This window comes from Temnothorax nylanderi, unplaced genomic scaffold, assembly GCF_030848795.1.
Source record: "Temnothorax nylanderi isolate EJ_2023f unplaced genomic scaffold, tnyl_v1.0 TNYL_tig0036_pilon, whole genome shotgun sequence".
NCBI classification, from domain to species: Eukaryota; Metazoa; Arthropoda; class Insecta; order Hymenoptera; family Formicidae; genus Temnothorax; species Temnothorax nylanderi.
In genome coordinates, this window is record NW_027249098.1 from 1,425,116 (window position 1) to 1,442,697 (window position 17,582).

Sequence of the window (17,582 nt, forward strand, 5' to 3'; positions counted from 1 at the left end):
AGCCGCAAAAAGATCATCTCGTGATATTATAGATGCGTCGATATTTACTCGCGCGGCCAACTACCTTTCGGAATTCCGTCAGCCTTAACAGCTTCCGGAATTTCTGACCGCATCCCGGCGCGATCAAGGAGGTGCAGCGACGGGTTACCGCGACGGCGGCGTTCGTGAAAAATTCAAGGCGGTCAGCCCCGGTAATTTGAAGGCGGTTAATAGCGAGCGTGTGCTGAAGAGAGGCGAGGAGCTAACATATAGAGCGAGCGCGGGGGAGCGCGCGAGAGAAAGAGAAACGGGGAGATTCACAAGCGGGGTAAAATCGCGCACGAGCTTGGCGCGATATTTAATTCACGAATCCCCTCGGTGCCGCGGCCAGGGTGGCTCATGTCTTCCCTGGTCGGGAAGCGGGAGGGACGGAGAGGGGCTGAAAGGGAAAGACGAAGGGGATGACGGAGACGGATGTACGCTCCGCGTCGCGAACCGGACAGAGAAGTCAGGAGAGATGGAGGAGGAACGAGAAAGAGAGATAGAGTGGGAGGGAGGGAGGGGGGCCTCATTTCCATTAGCGGCATGCATCATACAGAAACTAGCCGGAATACATACACGGGTGTTCTGCTGCACGTCGAAACAAATTGAGATGCAGACTAGCTGCTGCTGAATGACGCCGACGGACGCCGTCTCTGTGCGCGTCGAGACGCCGCCGTCGCCGCTTATCCTCCTCCTCTTTCTCCTCCGAAGGTGATTTTCTCCTCGTTTGCTGAAGCCCTTAAGTATGATGTCAAGAAAGCCTAGGTATAATGTTGCCCGTAATAATGACAGCCGATAAAGAATTTATTCCAAGACGCGAAATTGTTGCGCGAAATGAATCACGTCCCATAATGTGAATAAGAACAAACAATTATCCCGTTTATATTTTTAATAATTTTAATATTTGGGGGATATAATCTGAACAACTTTGAAGATATTTTCTCGTGTTGATCGTTTTGCCATCACAGTCTCAATCTTTCTCCGAATCCCTCTTGGAGGGAAAGAGAAATAAGGGAGACACATTAATTATTCGGCTGCATATAGTACGCAATGTTTTTATTACAAAAATCTTCCATCACGTCCCATTCCCGTCGCAACACGCGTCGAACGGGATTATCCGCGAGAGAAAGAAAGGCGCTCGGACGGACGTTGCATTCCGAGCGCCGACGTAAGAACGACCTGAAAGGGAACGGCCTGAAAAAAGAAGAGGGGGGATAAAGGGGGACGGAAAAAATGCGGAAAAGGAGAAAGAGAGAGAGAGAGAGAGGATACAGAGCCGGGGGTGGGCGACCGCGATATACAGGGACGCTCGCAATTTTCTCGTCAATGCACACGTCAACCGGCACGTCGCGTATGCACTCTGCACGGTGTATTCCGCGAGCTGCACCGCAGAGCGCGGCGCGGCGCGACGCGGGGGAACGCGAGACAATGAAAAATGCACGCGCCACGATATACTACTTGCGCGTCCAAGTTACAACTGCAGAGCAGGCTCAATCTCTCTCTTTCTCTCTCTCTCTCTCTCACTCTCTCCCTCGCCATCTATCTCTCTTTTTCCTCTCTCCTCTCCTCTCTCTCTCTCTTTCTCCTTCTCCTGTCTCCCCCTCTTGGTCTCTCACTTATGCGTCCTCCTCCAACTCGAGCGACGCTCGTCGGAAACAGCGAGCGGGCTGCTCAATAATTCTTTGTGTGGTTTAGCCGAGAGATGCGTGTGCACGTGTATTGACGCGGGGCTATTTCGCGAAATTGCCAGCGCTCGGTGCCATCCCCCTCGTGTCACGATGGTGGAGACGTTATTTCGCTGCACCGCCGCCACCGCCACTGCCGCCGCCGCCGCCGCCTCCTTTCGTATCATTTCTCCTCGTTCCTCCTCCTCGTAGAAAGTCCTTCCCTCCCGTTCTGATGACCGCGAGAAACCCCGAAAAGCGATTTACGGTAACTGCAGCGCGATGGCAGCGGCAAAAGGGGGGAAAGCGTACATTTGAATAGATTTGAACAATTTAAATATACCGCAGCACAATACGAGGTTCTCGTACACCGCGCTTTCTGCACTTCCGCAAAGTGACGTTTCCGCGTTCTCGGAAACTCAAAAAGAATACTGAAAACCGTCCATTGTGGAATAGTATTTAAGTTGTTCGCGTCTACTCCGATACTCAAGTATGAAGGATTAATGCATGTATAATAATTTAAAATCCCATTTACTTCCGTATATAATAGCCTTGATGAATTCCAGTTCGAATGAAAGCTACATCTTTAGTGGACGAGACGAATGATGGCGCAAAGTGGCATTCGGCTCTTCCGCTCTTCGCAAGCGGAATTCGCAGATCTACGAAACTTTTACCGGGCGCGTGGAAAATAGGGGAAGAAATAGGGTGGAAGGATTTGAGCGGCCATCGGAGCGCATTGAGCGACCCTTAAAAATTAATTTGAAAAGTCAGGCCTGAGAGAGACCCGGCCGGAAGTATAATGTATACAAGAAGTATAACAGCATATGCCCGCCCTACGATATTACAGAAATCGCAAAATCCGAAAGCGCGGAGGCGAAACTTTTCAAATGAGCCAACTTTGCGTGTGTCTTGTGCTTTCGGTGCCCCGCGTCTCGCGAACGCCTCTTCGAAAGCCTCGCATATTAGCAAAGTTGTCGGCCGAGGTGAACAGTTCGGATTACCTCGCGTTTCCGGTATGTGCGATTTTTCCCTCGCAACCCTAGAAAATTTCCGATAAGTCGCCTTCTCGCGTTGCGTCAAATTGCAGAGTTGAGCGGGAGAAATAAGATCCCTCGATTCCTAAAGCGAAATTATTGTATCTTGACTACCTCGTGAACTCCATTCACGTTTTATTGTAAGCACTTATGTGGTTAAATCTTTTCTTGTTACACTTATTATCCTTATCTTGTCGTTGTTATTATTAAAGATTTATTATTTATTTTAAAACGATGTAATTAAACAAGCCTAGGTATAATTAAACAAGCGATTCGATATAATTGAAACATTTATTAGGCCGTAATCCTATTATAAATGCAATTTAAAAATATATATTCTTTGTTACACAACTTATAATATTAAAGGCTGTTTAATATTATAATATTAAACAGTCGTGTTTTGTGCAATGCCAAGCGGAACCAATAGGGATTAAAATACTTGAACTGTTTCTCTCTCTCCCGCGCACAGACGAGCTTTCGATTAAATAATTATCCCGGCGGAGCTCGTTTTGCTTCCGGTTAGAAAAGAAGATTGCTCGGATAAAAGATTAAGTCGTTTTCCCAACCGGCCGTTAAATCGCCGCTAATCGCTGTTCCAGCACACTGACGTCTGACCGACCGACCTTTTTCTGTTTCAGGCCAAGTTGTTGGAGTCGTCCCACGCTTGGCTCGGCGCCTCCACCTCCAGTATAGCAGGTGAGTCCCGTTTTCGTTTTTCTCCTCTTCGTCTCGTTTCGATACGTTTCAGGAGATAATCGCCCTCTCGACACCGGCCCCCCGGCCGGACGTAAACGTGGAAGCCTCCACGTTAGGCAAACGCACACATACACGCGAAACAACGTCTGGTCGCCTATCTCTATGCACAGGGTGTCCTCGTACTTTCCCTTATCGATAGATTTACCGAAATCAAAATTAACATCGTAAAAATAAAATCACAATTATAATTATCCGGGATATCGTTTGTAAATGTTAGCTCGAATATCCAAGAAAGTCGATTATTTTATCGAAAAAGCTTGAAAAATGCTAATATAAGTCACAAAACGCGCAATGTATGATCGCTTTCTTTTTTTACTACTGCCGCATATGCTTTTTCATCTTTAATTTCAATCGCTCACGCGGGATCTATCGTTGAAGAAAAGTACGATTGGTTGGAGACACCCCGTATAGACTGTTTCGCGACATGTTTAAAGACTTCACGTTCCTCTCCTACAATATCTGTCGCATCATCCACAGCTTTATACCCGTCGCATTCGAATTCCGACGATCGGTTTCCGTAGTAAGTAGCGGCGCAACGACCGATCATCCCTTCCGAGTTCGAGTGGAGATTCCCTACCCTCGAGCGGCCCCTCGAGGGACCGCTCGTCCGATCCGCTTCGCGCTCCATTTTCAAGTTCACGGTCACGTTGTTCCGGTTGTTGAATCATCAGCTTCGTACGTGACGAGTCTCTCGTCCTAGAAACGACTCGGTCTCGTCGCCCGTCTGCGTGCCTCGACCTCCGAGTCTTCGGGGGATGGGACATCTGTCGCTATTCGTAGATCGATATCTCATTGCTGCTTACCTTCCTTTCTCTCTCCCTTTCTAAATGTTTCCTCGCGCGGACGATAAGGTTCCCGGAAGCACGGCCGTCGTCGTCGTCGTTGTCGACGACGTCGTTGACGATCACGGAAGGTGGCAAACACAAGGGAGCACGGAGAGAGGTCGCGATGCGGAGTCGAAGGTGGTGGCCGAACAGCAATAAACGATAGAGGGAGGAACGTGAGCGCGGGCCCGGCAATAATAAAGCGCGGGAATGCATTTTGCTTTAATATAGAAAGCAATTTAGATAGACGATTGGATGGTGGACGACGGTTAATAGCGGCGATAACACGCCCGCGATTCGCAAGCGGGAAGCTTGACGTGTAACTCTTACGCACCATCGATCGCGGGCTCTGCCCCCTTCGAATTCTAAGTTCCCTATTCCTTTGGATATACCGCATCAGAAGCGAGGACCCTTCGATCTTTTACCGGTACTTTATCCCGCGAGCGAAAGGACAAAATTAAACAACAGGTGCAATAAAATATCCGTACTCTCAAGTTGGCGGTTGAGAAGTTATTTGAGGTTTCGCATAATTGTATGTTTTTGCTCTGTGGCATAGCGCTCGAAGTCGCGAATAGAAGTGCATGTAATTTTCGTGTGTTATGAAACTTGGTGAAAATTCGCGGATTCGGTTTCGAGAGAAAAAAAAAAGAGACTATGTGTGTGGTCTTTTATATTCTTGGCCAACACGCCCATCTCTCTCTATCTAACGTAACGGAATTCGCATATGGAGACTCTAGCTAGTCGCTGCAAAGGCGTGTCAAATAATTCTCTCAGCCGTACTCGTTCGTCGCCGAGCCCTGATTTGTCGCAGTATACGTACGCTCGAACGTAAACGCGCATAAACGTGCATAAACGTCGCAATATGCGTCTCGAATTGATCCCCGGTATCGTGCGTGCGTGCATGCGTGCGAACGTGCGTGCGTGCATACGTGCGTGTTCAAGCGTATGCCGAATGCGTGCGTAGGCGCGTATCCCCCTCTCGGCTCGCTTAAATCATTTTCTTCGATTACTCCTTGACTTCCCATGAGACGCGGCCGCCGCCGCCGGCTGTTTGCTTCTCTTAACGATCACGCTTATTTATTCCGCGCTTTTCTCGTCCGCGACGAGAGCGTTTCTCGAAGCGAACATCGAACCTCCACCTTTGCTCCGCGCTTGCTCGCCTCGGAGAAATTAGTAATTCAGAATCTCGGAGATTAAAAAACCTCGCTCGATACAATTTTCCCGTTGACAATATCGATTTCGGGGTCGGCGAGGGACTTACGGTTGAGGGAAAGTGCGCTATTTCTGAAAAATGCGTCCCAGACATATTTAATCTTAAAGTTGTCGGAAGAATTTTCATTAATTTAGAAGAGAGAGACCTTGTGCTTTCGACGAGAGTGAATTACAGGATACGTCGCTGTAAACTGAAACGATTAAGAATTTCTCCCGATACCTACGTCCCGATGAGGCGACTCGGTAATCAGATTAATATTTAATCCACACGCGCCTTTTGAGGACGCAATTGCCTAAGCGCGATTGTTCACCGAACGAACGACGATTTGCCAATCTGAGAGAAAATGCCCCGCGCAAAACTACAGGTTGCACGTGCGCGCGCGCCCGACAAAACGCGCTATTGTATGATAATATTATTCAACGCGATTATTTCCACCCCGGATTTAGCCACGACGCCATTACACGCGATACGTGACAATTTTTTTCCTTTCTTTTTTTTCGGTTCACTGGCGATCGTTCCCACCAGTCGCCGGACGATCGATTCGCGCGCGAAACGAGATTATTCGTATTTCGATGCAATCGGATTGTTATGCTAAAAGAAAGCGACTTTTTCTATTTTTTTTATTTTTTTCATTTTTTTCATTTTTTTTCGATTTCCCCTCACGGCGAAACGGTGTATATTAAGCGGTTTCGGCGATAGTGCTTGTAATGTCCATTTACATACAGGGAAGTGGCAGATTCGCGCTCAAAATGCCGTTTGATTAATTTACGAGAGTCGCCGCTTTGCGAGGGAATAAAATCTGACTTGTCGCGACGAAGACTTATCACTTCTCGTCCGCCACACACGCGGTGTCTCTCTGGTCCCGACGTTATGTTCCTTCCTGCGCAATTGCGCGCGATTCGCGAGCCAGAAATCGGTGCGCGGCGCCGCGACACCGCATAAATCGCACGGGCCCCCCGACATGAGTGACGTTAACTGCCGCTAACACGCGTGGGTGTGACACGCTCTGTGGACCACACAGTGGCCGTTCCCGGCTTCTCCCTTTCGCCCTGCCTTCGTCTTCTCGTCGGCTCTTTCGCTTCGAGTTGACTCGCTGGTCGACGGCCGGCGAGAGCCGGCTGACGCACGGCTAAAGGGATAATTATAGTGCAATTATAATAATTGCATCGTATAATTACCGATAATTACGATTAATAGCGGCGTGTAAAATGATAATTGAATCGTAATCGACATCTTTTAATTTGGAGCCGGTCGCTCCAAGTCGGTTCGTAACTTCGTAAGGGAATCTCCCTCCCCTCCCCTTGAATCCCGCGATGCTCTTTTTAATCCGTCGCTGCCACCTCCTCGTTTTAATGCTGGTAAATTATTTTGATTGCTTACTCAGGACGAATGAATCTTGAGAGCCTCGTAAAATTCGTGCTTGGTTTGATATATTTTTACTCGCGATTATTCCGCCACTATTATTTTACGTTTATTTGCCACCTCCCAGGTTTCGTGCTTTCTTTTCATTAGCAAGCTGTAATACATAAAGCAGAGCAATATATATAATTTTTAACATATAATTTCCAACCTTTCCTAATTAATTACGTGCAGTCCGCAAAATATCAATAGTTCAGTCGATCTCTCGTTCCTATTGTCCTCCTAGAGCTTTTTATTTATCGCTAACTCTTCCACATCTTTTGCTTTCGCACTTAACTACTTTTTATTTCATTAATTTCGTGACCCTTTGAAAGTATCCTCAGCATGTTCTCTAACCGTGTGTCATTTTCGTAAATATCTTTAATGATCATCTTCTCTCGTGTAACAAACAAACTCTATTTTGCTGTTTTATCGGGTGTTCACGACACCCAAGCTGAGAAAAATAGAATAACGCAGAAGGGGGAGCGAAAGTGGAAGTGATAAAGGGCGAGAAAGCTTCGTGAAAGCGCGCGATTTTCGCGCCGTTCAGTCTCTTCTCTCTAGGTGCGGCTTTTCCCCGCGGTTCCTCAACGCGAAAAATTAAAGACGCGTGACGAGGCTGGAAAAGAAATCGCTGACTATTTTCTAGCTGACTATACGACCCTGCTGAAGCTGAAGGCGCCCACGTGGACGCGGCACGATCTCCAGGAGGCGATCGAGGCCGTGGTGACCCAGAAGATGCGCTTCACCCAGGCGTCGACCAAGTACGGCATCCCGAAGGGCACCCTCTACGACAACATCCTCGGCAAGTCCAAGAGGATGATGATCCTCGAGGAGACCGCCCTCGATCCAGGCGAGGAAACGGCGGTGCTCGAATTCTGCTGCGACATCAGCGTGAGCCCGTACAATCGGCGCACGAAGAAATCCCTGAACGCGATATTGAACTTCGTCGAGCGTCTCAGGCGGAAGCACGACCCCGGCTTCATGTTCACCGGGCTGTCGGGCTTCCGCTGGTGGTGGGCCTTTTGCAAGAAGCACTCGATAGTCTCGCTCTACATCAACGACGAGAACGAGAACGGTGCCGATTCCTCTTAACGTCGCCGGTCCGCTGAATATCGAGATAATTCACGGGAGAGACATGGTTTTAAAAAGTTCAGATTACGCCTGATCTTATTTTCTTAATTTTTCCGTCGCATGCAGATATTCGTTAAACAATTTCGTCTATTTACATCGTGAGTCGGTAAAAATTTGCTTCGTCTCCGAGACAACGGTGAATGCTCGATCTTTTTGACGGACGTTGATTCTTATTAAGCAGAATTGCGCGAAAATGTAATCCGAAGTGGGATTCCGCCATGTCTCTCTCTTTCCTGATTATCACGACTGCGAGAGACTCGTCGGCCGAGAATGCGGCAGTGGTCCCTTTGCCTCGCGGACGAGAATGAAGAAAAATGTGGAAAATTTAATGTCCCAGCGACAACGAATTCATTCAAGCGACATTAAGGCAAAGAGAATATAGTAAGTCGGATTCGAGGCGGCATGCCCCGTCGGACGCCGACGCACCATGCAACCTTTATTCGCTTCCCCGGCCGTGATGCACTCGCATTCTCGGACCGTAAAAAAAGACACGGCGGCGCGTTTAAAGGTGACCGGCGCGTTTTAAGAGAGAGCACTACCATTCGATTATCCTAAGATTAAATACGCCTTTTGCAATCGCGTCGTCAATTCACACTTCAAAAAACTCTAATTATAAGAATTAAATTAAAGAGAAAGGAACATTTAACGAGAACGATGTCTTCCAACACCGAACACGTTTGAACATTTTCACGATCGCTGTCCTTTTCTGTCTTTTTGTTTTTCTTTTTTGTCTTTTTCGATCCACTTGTATGATTCCTCCGGAGCATGCGCGCGGTGACCGACAATCGACGCGCAATCCGTAGACTTCAACGCGGAAAATCGCTGCACAAGCAAGGTCGCGGGAAGAATTTGCCTGCTAATTGAAAATCGAACGCCCAGCGTTTGCGTCGCGTGCTCCGGGCAATCGCGCGAAATGATAACGCGGTAAAATCGGGAAAGGGGGGGAGGAGTTTTAATCGGCAAAAAATGTCTACGTTCGATTAAATTTAATATCCATCAGAATCAATTGCATCAACGGCGATTAGCGCGGTTATTCCCTCGCGACAATATTCCCCCGATCCTTTCTCCCTCGATTCTCCAACGCTTCTGAAGTAATAGAATTTCCATGACATATCATACAATAAGAGGACTGTCGTTAATTTATTTGCGGATAACTCGATTCGCATTGAGAACGCACGCGAGAAATATTTATCCTTAAAAGAGAGGGAGGAAACGGGACGGAAACGCGTTCAATGTTGAGCTTTTATGAAAATTTTCGCGATTCAGCAACAAAAGTGCGATTTAAAAGCGCAACGTTAATTTGTCACGGGCTCAAAGTAGTCGTACGTTCTTATTAATTTGCGTTTATTTTCTCGTTAATTGCAAAAGTTATAATAAGAGAAATTCAATGTTAATACCAATTGAAAAGGAACAGCGTCGCGGAATATTTTCGAACGCGTCTCCAATTTCGGGAGCTCCGTGTCGCGCGAGTCACATTCTTGCAAATCATACTTGTGAATGACTTGGCGTATAACGAGTTTAGTGCCCTCCACTCATCTCCGTCTTCCACGTAATTTAATCGACGAACACGAGGCCGAGAGGTATACACCTCGCCTCTCCTCGCATATATATACCGCACTCTGTACATACTTTCCGACGCACGCCGTGTGTGTACGTCTCGAATCGATGGGACCAAATTATCACCGAGATCGTTGCTCACGGTATTGTCGTAATTAGATATTTTTCTACGAGTTTTATTAGCGAGACATTTGTTTAAGTTATTAGCGTTGCCATGTTGTTACGCGCGTTGGACTCCACGTCCGTTTTGCTGCCCCGACAATAATTGCGAGATAATTATCTCTAGCATATTAGAATCGCGGCGAGAAAGGCGCGCGCGCTCTCTGTAAGAAAGTACGGCGCGCGTTTCTGTTAACATTCCAAATCTATCTAACGGATAATCGGGTTTATGAAACGAGCACATATCCGTTCCTTGTTAGAGCGAGGCATTGTTTGAGACTGGAGAAAGATTAGAAAGACGATTTACGAATGTGAGGAGCAAATGAATGAAGGAAGTATGCCGCCTACTTAACCGCGAGTTGATCCAATAGCGCGATAAATATTCCAACAACGAACGAAAATATTTTACAAAATGTAACGTGTGAGACGCAGTAATTAAATTGAAATATTTGTGCAGCTATCGTGCCGCGGTTATTTAACGGGCAACGTAAATAGTACGGGCGTAATGTGCGAAGGAACAGTCTCGGATAAGCGTTAACGAAAGTAGAGCAAAGCGGCGGACCGTATAAAAGAGAGCTACATCTAAATATATATCGGTTCAGAATTGAGCCGCACGCGACTCAAGTGTTAAATCGCGATAAGTAACGCGAGATCGTTATTCGGCCTAGCTGATATTAAAAATCGTTTCGTAAAAATAACGCGCGACGACGTCGCATGTGTGTTTTACATATACGCATAATCCGTTCTCGCGATTAAACTTATATAAATCGATTCACATTCTAACCGCGAGCTGGAATGCCGTATCCCGATATAGCGACAAACGGGACAAAACTCCGCGCTCGAAATAGTTGACGCTGAAACTTCAGGGGGCATATCTTCCTCGTGCGTTTAGCTCTCCGTTTGCGAAAAATCCTCATTCCGCGACGCGTGGAATACTTGACGACGAGGAGCGATATTAGATTACCTCCACCACCGGAGCGTGTCGCGGAACCGGCGGCGGCGCGGCACGACACTTTTGTCAGCATCGGGCGTTTCGCGGCGGGAGGAGAGAAAAAAAACGACTCAATTACGCGCGCGGGGAACAGGACGGACGTTAACAGGGTACGCTTTAGACGGCTGACTTTTTGCGGCAATTATTGACCGCGACTGATGTGATACCACACGTCGCATCGCCGTCGCATCGCCGTCGCATCGCGGACAATAAGCGGCTAATATCCAGCAATTATCGATCAACGCGCGGCAATTAATGTCGAGAGCCGGCTTTCCTCGCAGAAAAACATAACGCCGCTAATTTTTCCTCATGTCCGATAAGGATGACTCGAGTCAGATTTGTAGATAACTCGCTGGAAAAATCCGGTTAGCGAAATCCTCGGGTATTATCGTCGTTTTGTGATAAGGAACGACGTACGGACATCGTCGATCGAAATAATTCCGCCGCCGGCCGTCCAAACGTACCTTCCGTTAGCGTCGTTAGCGAAGGGCTTCACGTTATCGTTATCGTATTCGGCGAACTCGCTCGAAGCCCGTGAAGCTCGCGAAACGGCGAAACGCCTTCTCTCCTTCGACGACGTTGCGTTGGCGCACTTCTCGCGTCACATTATCGTCGATCGTCGCCCCCCGGAGGGGGGACTTGCAATTCGCGTATTTACGAGCGGCGCGTTAATTGAATCCCGGCGAGAACGATGTAATATTATACCCGGTGTTATCGCGCGCCCGCTAAAAGTGCGACACGCCGAGTGGCGGCGAGGTGCGCTTGGGAACGAGAAGGAGGAGAGAGGCGGAGGAGGGGGTGCGAGAGAGGAGAGAAAATTAAGTGTGAATGAGCGGTATTAAAATAGGCGTGCGCGACATTCCCCGATAAAGTATCGAAAGTAAAGTAAAGGCGATATCTCGCGGCGGCCGTAAACCGGCCGCGTTACGACCGGTGGCTACCCGCCTCCGAGGATAATCAGTATAATCACGTCGCGAGCAGGAGCGATAATCCCGCGGCGTCCGCGAGCGGTCCTCGCGGTAGCAAGGACGACTCCTCTCTGCACTGATAAGACTTGGGACCAGATCCCGGACGAGACGTTGCGTAACGTCACTTTATCCGCGCGACGTGAGAAAAGCGACATTCCAACCCATGTGCGTTCCGTATGAAAGACCGTCTTTGCGAGAAAGTCAATCGCGACTCCGTTAGTAACTGCATTACACGAAAGCGATAAGAAAACCGCGAAAGGAAAATGTACTTAGTGCCTTCTTAGATAAAAGATAACGTAAGCGGAATTAAATCGCGAATCGCGCGACGACGGGGTTTCCGCGATTCGCATTCTCGCCGGCGCGGCGGCGGCGCCCTGACCTAAATAAAAATTCAATAATTAAACGCGGCTCAGATATCTGTGGCCTCGAGTAGTCGCGGATATTATCCCTCGTCGTCAGATTCGAACGGCGGTATAACGCGAAACGGGAATTTCAGCATCGAATGCGCCGCGAGAATGCGAGTCTAAGAATAGCGCGGACCAGCCGTGCGAGCATACGCGCGCGCGCGCGTTTTCCGATGAATTGTATTAATCAGCAAATTGGTCAGGAGGCTTAATTAGAGCCAATAACTTAACTATCAAATAATTGTTGCGAATTGAGGCCGGTCATACGTGCCATACGCGAGCGGCGGAAGTTATTGTAAATGTCGCCGCGCGCCGGACGTTTCTTTCGCCCGTCACCTCGCTTTAAGTACCCCCGCGTCTTTTCGCGTCACAAATTTCTCCGGTCGATCAAGATTTTCTTATTCGATAAAATTTTCCGCACGCGACGCTGGAAAATACTCCGTCGCGTCAAGGAGACTCTTAATGCGTTACAATAATATGATGTGATATATCGGCGGTGCGCGAAGTGACGTGTACTCTTTATTGCGAGGCTTCTGATCGGGTGTGACGATATTATAATAAAGCAATTATAAATGACTTAGCGATTTATTCTAGTTGCAACGTTTTCATGTTATATTATAACAACAGACGCAAAATGTCTGACGTTCAAATGGAATGTATTTCCATTTGATTTGTTTCAATTTTATTTTGTTGATGAAACAAAGAGAGCAATAAGGAGTTCAAGTTATTTCATATATATATATAAACAAAACCAGCGACGTAGGGTGTGCGTTCTGATTTCTTTAAGACGTGTTTTAAGGTACATTCCATATTTCTGTAGAATTCCCTTCCCTCCGCGACGCAATAATTAATTATGTTTTCGTATTTAAAGTTAAGTAAAAAAAAGGTTTAGTGTTAAGTAGCATTAACGCATGTTGACGTTAACCGCGATGCGGCTGTTCCGTTTAACGATTCTGTAATGCTCTGTAACGATTGCGCGGCAAACGGCAATACAATCGATATTTGGATTTCACCTAGAAAGACGTGAATCCTTTAGATTTACTTTGCCACAACCTGTTCACGAACGCACACACACACACATACACGCGCGTACGTAACACACAACATACCTGTCTTTCTTAAGCACCGTTTTCTAGGTAACTCCGCCCACGTTCAAGGTATAAACGGCAGATGCACCTGCGTGCATCGTGACGAGCGAGTATCGATTCGGCGTGAAAATTGCACATTGCGGAATCGTTAACGCGACGACGATTCATTCCCTCCCCATGTTTTCGATCCCGATCGATCGATCGCACGTGAATTGAGGGCTTCCGCGTGAGTTTCGCCCGTCAACGAACGCGCGTTAGAACGAGCGTGATGGACGATCGATTAATAAAAAAATCATGCAATAATGAGGACATTTATTCACCCTGAATCCCGCCTTCTTCCTTCATTCCACCTCCCTCTACCCCTCTTAAACTGGTCGATCGCCCCGACTAATAGCTGCTTTTCTGTGTTTTCTTTTTTCCACGGGGGGCGTTTACTAGCAGACAGCTACCAGTACCAGCTACAGTCCATGTGGCAGAAGTGCTGGAACACCAACCAGAGCCTGGTGCACAACCTGCGCTTCCGGGAACGTGGACCCCTCAAGTCCTGGCGGCCGGAGACCATGGCGGAGGCGATCTTCAGCGTGCTGAAAGAAGGACTCTCCCTCAGCCAAGCGGCAAGGTGCGTTTTGAAGCAGCTATACTTTTGCCGACTTTACTTTTAACCCTACAACCGTACACGCGGGTCGTTTGCGTCCTCGGCATTTTACGGACTATGTGGTATTGTCCAAAGGTTCAAGGATTAAATTAACAATTGCAAAATTAATTTTATAATATTATTATTGTTTAAACTTATAGTTAAGATCTCAAGGAACAGCTATGAATTTTTTCAGAATTTTTGGTAAAGTTTTAGGTTGTTTTAATATGTCGCGGATGCAAACGTCCCCATCCTATCTACCATTAGTAGGTGCGGGAAAAAAAGTGTACGCGGTTATAGGGTTAAAAATGTATATTTTAATACATTAAATCATCAACTTATTTGAATGTATTATAAGACAATATAAGATATTTTGCAACATATACGTTATAATATATCCTCGATTGCAATCTCATTAATTGCCGATAAGAAATTTATTCGGAAAGAAGAATCGCGTGCTAAAAAATATTACGGTAAAAATAAATACCGCGATACTATAATACGGGCCATCCATCGCGTGTAATATTAATATTAATCGATGCAACATATTAATCTTAAAAATATTCCAACGTTTCCAGCGCGTGTAAAAATTATTTATCTCATTTAATTGCACTTTTTCGCTATATTACATTTATATTTTTGCAATATATTAATATCGGCTGATATAAAACGGTGTTAATTTAAAAAATATATCGAGATGTCTCCGATGTATATTGCAAAAATAATTAATTTACTCGCAATCATTTTCCGTGCACGATGGGTTATACCATCCGCCGTGCATCCGCGCGATGGAACCAATAATAAAATTAATAATATACTCCCCGCGCAGTTGCATAAAACTTCGGTACGCGACATTTAATATTAACGCCGAGTGATGAAATGCGTTAATATAAAAATTAAAGAATTATTTTAATTGCTTATTCCAAGAGTTCGCCCGCGCGCGTGCGCGCGCGGTAGCCCGTTCTTGCAACGTTAATAAATTATAGGCAAAAGATAAATATTTTATGCGAGTTTATGCCGCGCCGTTGTTTCCTCCGCGCGGCCAACTCACGCAATGTACCGGGTAAATAGTTAAAATTGTTATATAAATGTCTTATGATGCGGCGCGTACAATAGAGCCGGGTTATTACGCAATGAAAAATTCCTGGAAATTATCCTGCATCAGGCATACCTTATCGCCGCGCCTGAATCATGCTAAATAATCGTCCGATCTTACTGCTCAAAGCGGCTGCTTTAAAATCATTTGCGCGTGGACGTCGTAAAGCCTGTATCACGTTTGCGTAACAACGTCGACTACGCCGTTAAAGGGATTTCTTTTAATTCGCGTACAAAGCGACTCAATAAAGCGCGACTTTACGAGCCGCGAGCGATAATTTTTACGATAATCGATTCGACGATCGATAAATGCCTTCCTAATGTTTCCCGCCGCGATTCTACATGGCATTTTATAAATTTCTACTCGATCCGCAAGAGTGCCTCTTGTTTAATTGTATACTTTTAATTTCGTTGATATATTTCAACTTATATGAGCAAATATGAGACGACGAAATATATAACGATCGTATCGCATATAGGAGTACAAGACGAGCGATTTTTAGCGTTGCTCCTCGCGAGGAGCTTCTACGTTACTTCGTTAAACACACAACGTCATCGCCAGTACTCCCCCGCGCGATTGCATAATTTCGAGAGATTGCATAATTTCCATCGTCATACATTCAAATATGTTTCGCTGAATCTTTCATACTTCGTCGGTATGATAAAATTAATATAAATTAAAGTGAAATACGTAATGAAATGGGATAAACATAAAATAGCATTAAAATACAGCCGCGGGCTAGAATAACTAAAGTTAATTAAGAGACGTAACGTAATGCTATGTAAGATACGACGGCGGCGGAGCGGGCAAAGCTATAAATTATGTTGATTATAATTATAAGCTACAAATCATAATTGTATCCCGCTTCTACCTTTCAGGAAATACGATATCCCCTACCCGACGTTCGTCCTGTACGCGAATCGAGTGCACAACATGCTGGGTCCTAGCGCCGACGGCGGGGCCGGTGAGTGTTAGTTGCCATTTTCAGTATCCTCTGAAAACGCCCCCGCTCCTCGATTAACAATGCGTTTCTCGATGACGAGGGCGAGATCGATGCCGACAACCAAACCAAAATGCAGCGGATATTATTGTAACACCGGAAATGTCGAGAGTCGCGGCATTAGGCGCGCACATTGTAAAGAAGACGGTTGAAAATTTTTCGTAGAATTCGTGCCTGCAGAAGTCTATACAAGTTTTATTTTCGTTCTTAACTTTACGTAATCGTAAAAGTACTTGAACATGAAAAAATGATGGTTATATCAGCGAAAAGAAAAATTTATAGAATTTGTAGTTCAGAAAATAAAACCGTGACGGAAAATTTACGCTTACGTCTCAAGATATAAAAAAGATATATTTTATTCCTTTTTGTTATTTACTTCATAAGCCCGAGACGGGATATGGAAACGAGTCTGAAATCTCATACGTTAAACGTTGTTCAACATGGCTTTTAAATCGTTCTCAAGGTCTCAGTCCGCAGAACTCGAAGGACCGTAATGGACCGCGACGGTGTGGCCAATTGTAAATAGTTGATAAACGGCATTCGATCGGGAGAAGAATAAGTCTGAAAAGTCAGTTACGCCCATAAAAGCCGCAATTACGACCGGACCTAATACCTAATGGTAACGCTTAGTTACGCGTCATTAGCATGTAACATCCTGTAAACACCGATCGAGCGTATCATTAAAACATCCTTTATTAATTAGTTAACGAACAGACGATTAAAAAAATTTTTCTTATCGATTATTAACTTTCTCCGAGTTCGCGTCTCTATTTAACGGCAAGGCTCACGTTATGGAGATTTTATTCATCGATAAAGTCCGGCGATTCTTCGCGCGTCGCGCAAGGATCTCGCCTTCGTTCCTTCTCGAATCTGTTCAATTTTAATTCCCTGATGCCCCTGAGATTGCGGGACGCGAATTGCCGCGAGTTCCCGAAGAATAAACCCGCCAACGGGAAAACGAGTAGCGGCGGGCCCATCGCGACCCGTGCACGATCACAAGAACCCGATTTGCAGTGAAATGAATTTCTTCTTCCTCGTTGTCCCCCTCTTCCTCCACCCTCCTTCCTACCCTTCCACCTGCAGATCTGCGCCCGAAGGGACGAGGAAGACCGCAGAGGATCCTGCTGGGCGTCTGGCCGGACGAGCACATCCGCGGTGTGATTCGCGCGGTGGTATTCCGCGACGGGCACTCGCCCCACATCGTCAAGGAGGAACCGACCACGATGTACCCCACCCTGGCGAACTACGCGGCCTGCAACGGCCCGGAAGGCGCGGTCAGTCCGGGTGCGGCAGCAGCGGCTGCGGTCGCGGCGGTCGCTCAAGGTAATGACAACACCAGACGATCTCTCTCACACTTCTCTTTTTCTTTTTTCCTTCCTTTTCCGAGATTGACGCTCTACTTACGAGACAGTCGCGATTTTTCTCGTATTTGCTAATGTCTAGAGAAATCTGCAAGAGTTTTTAATTTTACGTAATCGTTAAAAATATTTAAACGTGAAAAAATTGCTAGTATAGTTTTCCGCTCAAAAGAAATGCTGTTTACATTTAATAGCTCTATTTTCAAAGTGTATCAGAAACTTTGCTTGGGGAAGGATTAATATCTTGTCAATTATATCGAAATTCTGAAAAATGTAGTGCTAA

The 17,582-nt window shown here is 46.3% G+C and overlaps 1 protein-coding gene across 6 annotated transcripts in view; it reads left to right on the forward strand.

The window, feature by feature from the left end:
- The window catches only part of LOC139771184 (protein bric-a-brac 1), a 352,506-nt gene that overhangs the window by 326,894 nt on the left and 8,030 nt on the right, over window positions 1–17,582 (forward strand). For 3 of the 6 annotated variants that reach the window (XM_071703761.1, XM_071703760.1, XM_071703759.1), the window contains 4 exons: window positions 3,358–3,415; window positions 13,650–13,830; window positions 15,820–15,911; window positions 17,025–17,264. In XM_071703761.1, the coding sequence (XP_071559862.1) occupies window positions 3,358–3,415; window positions 13,650–13,830; window positions 15,820–15,911; window positions 17,025–17,264 (571 nt within the window). The remainder of the gene's footprint in view (window positions 1–3,357; window positions 3,416–13,649; window positions 13,831–15,819; window positions 15,912–17,024; window positions 17,265–17,582) is intronic. The other 3 variants (XM_071703762.1, XM_071703763.1, XM_071703764.1) reach the window with 3 other exon arrangements.